Source organism: Triticum aestivum, chromosome 1D, assembly GCF_018294505.1.
Source record: "Triticum aestivum cultivar Chinese Spring chromosome 1D, IWGSC CS RefSeq v2.1, whole genome shotgun sequence".
NCBI lineage: Eukaryota > Viridiplantae > Streptophyta > Magnoliopsida > Poales > Poaceae > Triticum > Triticum aestivum.
The window spans coordinates 375,561,508-375,571,919 of record NC_057796.1 but is presented as its reverse complement, the minus strand read 5'-3'; the positions used below and the strand labels follow the sequence as shown (position 1 = coordinate 375,571,919).

The 10,412-nt window shown below is 41.8% G+C and overlaps 2 protein-coding genes across 10 annotated transcripts; both read right to left on the bottom strand.

Moving 5' to 3' along the window:
• Window positions 1-223: 223 nt before the first annotated feature.
• On the bottom strand, window positions 224-5,472 carry LOC123182187 (uncharacterized). 9 transcript variants are annotated; one of them, XR_006492055.1, is made up of 11 exons: window positions 5,050-5,472; window positions 4,477-4,522; window positions 4,311-4,397; window positions 4,151-4,228; window positions 3,959-4,039; window positions 3,304-3,485; window positions 3,047-3,179; window positions 2,859-2,925; window positions 1,983-2,142; window positions 1,459-1,587; window positions 224-860 (listed from the first exon to the last, which is right to left on the bottom strand). XR_006492055.1 is itself a non-coding variant. In XM_044594683.1 (11 exons), the coding sequence occupies exons 6-11, from the start codon at window positions 3,411-3,413 to the stop codon at window positions 852-854; spliced, it is 507 nt and encodes a 168-aa protein (XP_044450618.1). In that variant the 5' UTR covers window positions 3,414-3,485; window positions 3,959-4,039; window positions 4,151-4,228; window positions 4,311-4,397; window positions 4,477-4,522; window positions 5,050-5,472; the 3' UTR covers window positions 224-851. The 9 variants fall into 9 exon arrangements, 7 of the variants coding, with proteins under 7 accessions (XP_044450618.1, XP_044450619.1, XP_044450613.1 ...); XM_044594683.1 differs by having other exon boundaries at window positions 1,477-1,587; window positions 1,983-2,059; XM_044594684.1 differs by having other exon boundaries at window positions 224-566; window positions 1,477-1,587; window positions 1,983-2,059.
• Window positions 5,473-6,943: 1,471 nt separating this feature from the next.
• Window positions 6,944-8,974, bottom strand: LOC542908 (60S acidic ribosomal protein P2B). Its single transcript, XM_044594676.1, has 4 exons — window positions 8,835-8,974; window positions 8,048-8,154; window positions 7,476-7,699; window positions 6,944-7,183 (listed from the first exon to the last, which is right to left on the bottom strand). Exons 2-4 carry the CDS (start codon window positions 8,133-8,135, stop codon window positions 7,157-7,159), a joined length of 339 nt encoding a protein of 112 aa, XP_044450611.1. The 5' UTR covers window positions 8,136-8,154; window positions 8,835-8,974; the 3' UTR covers window positions 6,944-7,156.
• Window positions 8,975-10,412: the final 1,438 nt, after the last annotated feature.

The following is a 10,412-nucleotide window of genomic DNA, read 5'->3' as shown; positions in this document are numbered from 1 at the left end:
TCCGCCACTGGTCCTCGATCTAACTATTATTATGTTTGAAGTGCTTTATACTTCTGATGAACTTTTATAATATATGTGGCTGCTTTTCCTAGAACAAAAACTGGAATGACTTGTTAGTGCTACTGCCTCTATCCTGATTTAGTAAAACTAGATGACCTGGTTGCGCCAATGGCGCAAGAAGCCAATTAGAAGCGATGTTAGTAGTGAATAAGTAGGAGACGTGAATTGAAAGATGATGCAATGTGGATTGTATTACAGATAGTAGAATGTATCAAACCGGTTAGCGCAAGAAGCTAAATAAAACCAAGAATTATTGTATCGATGGCCATTTTATGTGCACAAAGATCATTTCATTATTGGCCAAAGAGAAACAAATATGTTGGCCAAAGAGAAAACAAATATGTTCATGCCATATTGTTCGAAGCCACTCTCAATAAAATAGCATCCAGTATGACATGAACCGTTTTGAATAATTTGGAATCATAGATATCTAAACAAGCAACATCCACCTTCAGGACCTGATGCATAAGAAATGACCTCTTAAGAACCATATCCATTCAAGTAGGCTGTAAAGGGAAAGAAAGATAAAGATAAACGGTTAACAATGTTGATAGCATGAAGCAAGACATATGGAAACTGAAGCAAATGTGTCACGGGTTGCAGAAAAGTATTTCAACCATGAAGATGGGTACAAAAGCTAATATCGCGTTTATCATTACACATCTGATTAAGTATAAATAAGTGAAGCATTCATTGGTGTACAATATTAGCATGTAGGCCTAGGATATGGTCCCATTCTTAGTCCATCTGGAGCAGCCACTATAGTTATTATCTCTGGCATATCTTGGTTTTCAGACCATCTGCAGATGCCCATATAGTTAAAAGGCCAAATGGCACAAAACACAAATTCAGATGAGGAGATTAGCAAATAAATGCTTAGCATTACAGATAGTACATAGTAACAATCAAATTTTTGCTACTGAAGTGCATGTCCTTTTCTCTGAAATCAACGGTTGGGTGGAACATATATATTCACGAAGTATATCCCCTCTTCTCAGACCAAGACGGCACAATGAGGTATCATGTGTTTCCTAATTACACTGTAACCTGAAATCTGTGTGCATACGTGCATGGGCATATCCATTTATTCCTAATAGGAAAATATGCCAAACCATCGGTCACTTTCTCTTTTAAACTGGAAAGACCAATCACTTGGCTAATATGCATGCAGACACCTCTAATCTAAATAGAGGAACTGAAAAATCAATCACTATGATTTTATTAACTATATACATATACATTCCAGTCAAGCGCCTTTCTAGAAAGTGACATGCTTAGCTGTGATTTTCTTAAATATGCGCCGCCAAATATTGAAAGGTAGAATAATATCATCATCCTTTTAGTTCCCATCCATATGGAGGAGCATAAAGATAGCAAAAATGTTAGTACTGTATGCACCTTTTACTAAAGTATCACCTTCATGGCTAGCAAGAAAAAAAGGAGCTTGAAAGTTCTGAATCTTCTGTTGCTCACAACAATGGTGTGAACTAATTGGATAAGAATATAACAAATATTTTCTATCTTCATCTGCAGAGAGAGAACATATTCACATGATAAATTAGCAGCCAATTGTCCAAACTTAAATACAGACTGCAATGCGAAGAACCGCCCACCCAATCATTGCCAACTACATCACCAGCAGTATATTGAGAGAAATCATCAAATCTGGGCAGAACAAAAGGTCCCCATGTAGCTACCTTAATTAGTATAAGTCCAATATTGTTTCCAAAAAGAAACATGATTTACAGTTTAGTAGGACCGATAAGGATTCAAGATTATAAAAGGAGCTGGGATACACATTCTTATTAAAGTTATTGGTTCAAATCTGTGTAGCTTTCAGGGGGCTACCAATCAATCCATATGTCCATCCCTACAATACTTTCAGGAGGGTACCACTCAATCCATTTGAAGAGCTAGCATACCTGCAGATGGGTTGGTGATGGTGAGGTCGCCAGCAAGTAGACCTTGCTGCAGAGGACACCGCCTCCCCCACGCTGTACTGCGTCAAACATACATGGTTAAGGCCTGAACCATGTTCTTTGAATGAGCGTACACATTTGAGTTATCTTAGCTGCTCAAGGCCTGAACCAAACAGTGATTGCCACTATTAATCCATACATACAACAATAATCATAGCTCGAGTGCTTAGCTGCGTACCACCCATGTACATGGTTAGAAAACTGCAATGCTTACAGTTTTAAGGACCCCTCACCCATATATAAGGAAATGAACCTTCAGAATGTGATATTACTTGTTTCTTTTCTCAGTAAAACAACTCATGGCTTTTCTCTGGAGGAGGAAGGGAGGGGGAGGCGGCGGCTAGGAGGGAGGTCGAGGAGGAGGGACGGTCGCGTGCTGTCGTGGGCGTGGGTGGGGAAGCTAGGTTTTTACTCGCTGCCCACTCGCTCGCTCGCTCGCTGCACTATTCATAGCCTACATGGATGGCTTGGTTCTACCTAGCACCCCTTTTAAATTGTTACAAAGACTACATTGCCTAGCACGATTCAGAATCCAAACAAAATAATGTTGAAATTCACCATCAAATGTAAAATTTCTGATGGTTACCAGAATGAAAACATCATATAATGCATCTTCTGTAAAGCAAAGAAACCACACATATATTTTTTTCCTTTGAAACTAAATGATCCTTAGCACCAGCCCAAAACAACATTCTACTATCAAAATCCCCAATTAGCAAAAGAAACATTCGCACCACATTTTTACTACCTATACAAACATGCCTTGCCAAAGTTGGAACATAAATAAAGCAAAAGTGTTTTTCTCTGACTCACACACACCTTTCAACTGCGGAGAAGAAGGGTGATGCCTCAAAGAACTTCCAAAGATCCTAAAACCTCCAATTTTCTGGACCAAATGAAGAAACATTAACTGATTAAAATCCTATTTCAAAAATTCCTAGCTAATTATTAGATCATGAATAAGATTGTAACATCCTGGGTGCCAACAATCACCGAGGAAAAATTACCTGAACTGACCATACATAGTCTGTGAAGCAAGAGTGATCATGTGGTTGCTGGAGCTCCTTGGCAGCGGTGGTGGCTGATGCTCCTGTACCACACTGACAGCTCGAACACCCAGGCGTAGCCGAGGGAGCGCCGCTGCTCTAGCACAAGCACACGTTAAAAGGGTAAACTCAAATCCCTAACAATAACTTTCTTTTAGCACAAACTAAGAGGGGACTGAATTGGAACAAACTGAAAGTGGCTGGAAGAGGTAAATCACCCTGGACCGACGCTTAGATCGCCAGAATTAGAATACTTCACTGATTTGTAAGAGGAGCCGTGATCCTTTTGCTTTGATATCCAATTGCTTCTTTCCAACATCATATTCATGTTTATTAGTTAGTGATCGACACATTACAGGTTGGATGTTCCTTCCTAAGTTGAGAATTTCATACCTCTTCCCTGAAATAACACAACAGATCAATATTTAGGTGAGGCTATTACTTACAGTTTCACAATTTGATATTTTTTCCTATTTATGTTATCTAATATTGCATTTGAAGAAGTTAAAAGTCAAGATGATATCTAGAATGGTGCAGACCTGACAGTAAGCTAATAGTGCAATCTCAAAATTTCAAGCAAAGTAACATCACTCAAACGGAAAACGGGTAATATAAATAGAGCTTGGTCAGTGCACCCATGTAGTCCGCTAACTGCGTTAGTCATTTTTTTTTACTAATTGCAGAAACCCACCTAATGTGGATTGTTCAGATAGTCCATATCAGCAGCACTACTTCATTCATCAAGAGAAGCTAGTATAGAGCCATTATGCCTCCATGAAGTTTGCACCTGGGATCCTGGTAGCAACCAAGACTGGAAGTGACACCGACATTGACCGAGAAGCATTCAAGATTATAAAAGGAGTTGGGATATACATTTTTATTGAAGTTCTTGGCTGCTGAGATGTGTATCTTTCAGGAGGGTACCACTCAATCCATATGTCCATCCCTACAATACTGCAGCAGAAAGACAAAATTTAAAACTACATCTCATTGGCTACTCTCCAGATTTGAGCGTCACCTTTTGTGCATTCGCATCAAAGAAGAGAAGAGTAGGAGCTAGCATACCTGCCAATGGGCTGATGATGGTGAAGTAGCCCGCAATTACACACAACTCTGACACGGGAAGCCGGCTCCTCCGCGCTGCTGAGATATGGGAAACAATGGACTAATAAGTCTCAATGGACGACTACTATTTTTGAGCAGGTTTGCAGAGAGAAAGACGAACTTGGTTTGACATGTGCTTTTCTTGAACAGTTCTACGCGGGGAATGAAGGTACTCGAGTGGTTTGCGATGCTTATGGCAGTGCTAGGACTGCACAGGGAAAATTAAGAAGGATTTAAAGGCAGGCATAAAGAACCCATATATAATACAAACTGAGACACATGGTTACCATTGGCATCTTCAGTGGCATCTGGTTCTTCTTTAACTGTCACTTTCTGCAAGCAAGTAGTAAAGTTGTCAACATGATATATTTCTTGGTGTTTTAGCTGGGATGGTTAATCGGAAAGCATGAGTATATTTATAAATCTGAAACTTGCTCATGTGATTTTGAATCACAAGTTTTATAATTAAGCACAGGTTCACATTATCTAGAGACTTAGAGTTAGATTTTAGGCTATATCTATGGCACACAGTACTGTATCTTGGATGCCTAGGACTATTATTTTGCATATTTCCATTGAACATATCTATTTGTGCAGACTTTTTGTACATATGTATTTGTTCACCAACCATTTATTTTCTGTTGAAACGAAGGTAATACTTGATTATTAATTTTTCAAATCTATATCATTGTTTTGCTGCAACATAATATAGTGAGGCATCGCTAGCTAGATACCTAATTCGCATATCAACAGGGATAAAGGGGAGGATGGTAGGAAGGCTAGAGATTGCAATTAGCCGCATCAAATACAACAGCGTACATGTTCCTGCCAGTGGCCTACCAAGGAAAGTGAAGACAAACCTGAGTTGGAACAGGTTGCAGGTTGGAGTCAGTACGGTGGCGGCCTCTCGCAAGGAGATCCCTGAATCGAATCCCCGTGCGCCCATGCTCGCTTGAGGAGGCGGATCCACCACTCCTCTCCCCCGGACTGGGAGGAAGAAGATGCGGCAGGTCGAGGCCCGGCCATGGAAGGAGAACCGCCTGGTTCCTCTTGCCCGCCTCCCGATCTGTCGCCTCCTCATCCACAACGCTGGTCTGGCTGTGCTGGTTGGATGAGGAGGCAGGAGAGGAGGAGGTGGTGGAGGTGGGGGAGACAGGCGGCTGAGAGGGAGGGGGGAAGCGGCGGCGGCGGCATGGAGAAGAGGATCGGGATGGGATGAGACGAGGGAGAGAAAGGGGGTGACGAGGGAGATATTTCTGTCGACCCACGTTCGATCCGCCCAATGCGACGCTCGCCGCAGCGCACCTCTTTTCTCACCAAAAACGCACGCAAAATAGACCACATAGCTGAGCCCGTCGGGGAAGTAGACCCACCAGTCATTCACTGGAGTGCAAAAGCACAATGTGGAAAGAAAACAACCGGTGGATTTTTGACAGCAGCGTGAAAAGTACTCACCGTGATAGATCGTGTGAACAGAATCGCTCGCCCGACGCCATAGCGCTGGAATGGCGGGTAGGGTAGCAGGGTTTATATGTTCAATGTTAAGAACGTTGCTACATGCATGACACTTCACACACCATACACGCACGGACCCTGCTTATCTCACCATCCATGCGTATGGCCAAACTGTGGAAAGATGTTGGATTAGCCATCATGTAAGGATCGTCCCAGCGTGGTTTTGAAATGTTAAGACTACTCACGGTGGGAAATAACATGTATGGTGTCATATAATATTTTATTTATTAGATTATAGACCCATTTTATGTTGGTATGTGTAATGTTATCCATAGTAACTACTTCCTCCGTTCTGATTTACTCGTCGTGGTTTTAGTCAAAACTAAAACCACGACGAGTAAATCAGAACAGAGGGAGTACCTATGTTACTCAATTCATCTATTTCCTCAATAATTACTTGCTACATTATCTATTTTGCCTAGATGGGTGTGATGTTACTACCCATGTTACTATCAATTGGGTAGTCTAATGCATATCATCAAAAATTATATTGTTGGACTCGTGTTTGAATGTAGTTTTCAATTATATTATGTTCGCTATGGATAATACATATTTTATTAGATAAAATCATGGTCAAAATATGACATAAAAGGAGGACTAGTAGATCAGGACGGGAGTAATTTAGTAATATTAAGCTAGAGCAGCATATCGGCATTGAAGAGCCAAACATCACGAGGGCATCATGCTATGACAAAACATGATTGCTACATCTACCATTCCAGTGGTTGCTACATCTAGTTGTTGCTGAAGGGCGTGGCATGATAGAATTTGGGATCACATGAAGAAAAATCCACACATTAATCAATGAATCTAAGCCCCCTCAGCAATACGAAGCATTGAGTAAGCACCATAGAATCTCATGTGCAACTATTTAAGCTCACAGCAATAGGTATCAGTCGAGTACTGAGCTGATAATCACAGAAAAAGGGGTCATGTCAATTGGTCTTGTACTAGGGGTTAATCGTCTAACCGGCGCCTGATCCGCCAACGGACTGTTGATGGCATTCCTCTCCTGAAGATGGCTCGGCAGGCGCAGGTACGTCTCAGAAATAGGTCCGGTAAGGTCTGCTCTTTCTGATGGCTCTAGTCAAAGCTCACAATACCCGTTCATCCATTCATGAGTTAGCAGAATGTAATGTGAAATAAACTCCTTCGATCCACCCCTCCCCAGAGAAAATCAAGATCCTTTCACCACATCAACCATTAAGAAAATCAAAAGATCACAAACATCACGAGATATATGCAAGAAACATAACACCAGCGAATTATCAATCAACTTCTCAAGGCTGCAGAAGCAGTCACACACTCGCATACGAAGGTACTAGACATATACATTGTCCCAAGCAAAATAGCATGAACTTTAGGTCTCTAGATTATGCAGGCGCCGTTGTAGCAGGCCACAGGCGACAGATACTAGGGTAAAGAGAGGGTAGGGGGGAGTGACTGAAGTGCTTAGTCGAACAGACTGAAACCCATGTCCTGCATAAAGAAAACGAGAATGTCAGCAAGGTCACAGTAATTCACACACAAAAGTTATCAGGTCTTAACAATTTGCATGCTACGGAAGGAATGCCAGCTTCTACTTGCGACTAGGCAGTGAATTCAAAATGGCAATTGTTGTGCCAAAACTAACAAGTCGCTACTTGCAACAACAACAGTTGAACAAAGTTGAATGTTGGATTCTTGCTATAATGTAAGTCCAGCTAGAATAACTTATGGAGCGCAGAACTAAAGTAACTGAGAAACCATTGCAAGGTGGAAAAATACTTACTTCATCAGATTCTTCCTTCTCTTCAACCTTCTCCTCCTTTGACTCAGCAGCAGGTGCTGCGCCACCACCAGATGCAGCAGCTGGAGCTCCCACAGCAATGGCACCCCCACCTGAAGGCACAGCGGCAAACTTCTCCCTTCCAGATGCAATCACTTCTGTGATGTCCTTGCCTTTCAGTTCAGCAAGAAGGAACTCAAGCTTTTCTTCATCAGCCTCAGCACCAACTGTAACAAGCAATTTCCAAGTCAAATGATATGCACAATATCATAACTAGATTCTCACATGAATAACAAAGGCAATAAGCATTTTTTTGGTCTCACATCCTCTCATGAAGGACCCAAATTGAAAAGTTTCAATATGCGACCATAATCATAACTAGCAATAAGTTACTCAATAACCTGACTGAAAGTGAAAAGATTTGATTTATGTTATATTCAGCAACAGAAAAGAGTGCAGCAAATATTTTATCTTTTATACCATGCTAAATCGTCAACCATAAGAAAAGCTAGAGGCATTGCCCTAGTAAAGTGTATCTGAACCAGTATAACTTGCACCCAACAAAGAAGAATTACCTGAGTCCAGGATGTTCTTGACATCAGCGGCACTTGGGGAAGAGTTCCCACCAAGATAGGCGAGGAGGTAGGCAGCGATCAGCTTCATCGTGGAAACCAAGAAGCACCTGAAAACAAACAGAATTACAGTTAAATGCCATGGCGGGCTAACTATATGGTGAAAAGATGGGAGTGGGCGTACTGTCAGATCCAACAAGATCAACAGCAAGAAACATGGAAAATCAAAAATACAGAGTGCCAAAATTACTAGGGTTCAAGGCCAAAAGAGAGCACGTAGCTACGACATGAAATCACTAAATACCATAGCAATTATTTCCCACTCGGAAATGAGAGATGAACATCGGAGGATTTGAGTGAATGAATGGAGTTATGCATGTAAATTCAGTTATGGATGAAAAGAACAATAATAAACAGGACCCTCCCGTGCATCTTAGAGTCGGGCCTTTGAAGCCCCGGAGGTGGTTTCTTCACTAGGTAAACAAGAATCCACGCAGGAATGACCTGCCGTGTTTCTAAATGGGGAAATCAGATCTCCTGAAACCTGGCGCGCAGGTGCAAGCTAGAGATCTAGCGGAGCAACAATTAAGCAACATATATACGCGACAACCAAGCAACCTATACCGCACAGATCTACGAAAAACAATCAGGGACACTCGTCTCGGCATCCAACAAATAATTCCCCTACCGCAGAACAACACGGATTTCCAACGAGATCGCTGCAGCAGGGGCCTTGCCTGGCGCAGAATTGAGTGCGAAAAGGACGGGATTGGATTGGGGGAAGCCTTACCTCCGAGATGCACAGGAGAAGACGCGAGGTCGGCGGCGGAGGGGGGTTCGTGCGCGACTAGGGTTCTAGCCAAATGAGCCGAACCATTTCGCTTTTATATACGGGCAGTCGGGCCGAATCAGCGACCACTCTGGTTCTGGATCAGTGGGGAAACTTCTCTGGCCTCCGAACGCAAGCCCAAAGGCCACAATCTCCGGGCTCTCCAGAACCAGAGTACCCACTCAGCCCATATTTAATTCTCAAAAAAAAAACTCAGGTCATAAACAGTCCAAGGTATTCCATTTTCTGGTACCTCTTCGTAGGCCCAGCAAATTGTGAACATATTCCAAATACACACTGAACCATTTTTAGTACATGGTGAACATTTTTTAAATACAGACTGATCATTTTTTTTTACATATGGTGAACAGTTTTTTCAAATACATATTGAATAGTTTTTAATACAGTGAATTTTTTTCAAAATACATTGAACAATTTTTTAGCATACAGTGAGCTTTCTTTTCAGTTTACGGTGAACTTTTTTCCAATACACACTGGACATTTGTAAATGCATACTGAACATTTAAGCTTCCCAAGACCGAGGTAAGCTTCCCAAGCCGGTGGATTCAAAAGAATCGTGAATGTGAAAATATTCGTGAATTTGAAAGAAAAGGCACAAACGGGGTAAACGGAAAAAAGAAAATGAGCCAAAAGAAAAAACCAAAGCAAAAACAAGAAAATCAACCAAGTCATAGGATATATAAATAATAATATAAAAAACAGCCAGAAGCTTCGCAAAACTACGCTACCGGCCGACCCGCTTAGATACCTCGATGGGTGATCGCCATGTAAATGCTCGCAGCGATACATATTAGTTGACATGGTAGCATGGATGCAGTCTCTGGCACTTCGCTAATAGGACGGGCCAATATTGTATCTATCTGAACCATTTTAAAAAGTTTCTAAAATAGCAAATAAATTCAAAATTCTGGATTTTTTTCATGCAAGATGGTATAGCATGCGAGGAGCATGCAAAAATTCGTAGGCAAAACAAATTCGAGAAGCTGGTGGCAAAAGGACTAAATAAGCTCTGAACAATGCATTTTTTTCAAACTTCCTCACAGGCCAATTTTTTTCTAAGAGCTACTCAAGTATCTAACACCAACGAATTTTGCACGAATGTCATGCATTCGAGAATCTTGCATGCCAAAAAATCAGAATTTTTTAATTGGGTGCTATTTTTTTGATTTTACTATTCATCCACACGAGCATCTCAACCTGAGAGCCAAATTGTCCCTTCCTCTATGGAGTGGTTTTAAAAGTTTTCGTGGGTGTGTTTGGTTGCTTGCAGTACCCCCAAACAAGCCCGCTTGATACGAAAAAAAAAGCTCTTTGGTTGCATAAAGGGAGGCCTGGCTTGCATCGGCACGAACCTTAAAGCAGCCTAGAGCATGGCTCACTGGGAACGCTCAAATCGACCATTTCTAGCGAGACAGTCTGAGTCGGACGCAAAAGTGGGGCAAAGCGGGCGTCGTGGTGCAGGGGAAATCGGGGCGGGGATGGGAGAGAAGGAAATCGATCAACGCGGGATGGCGCGAA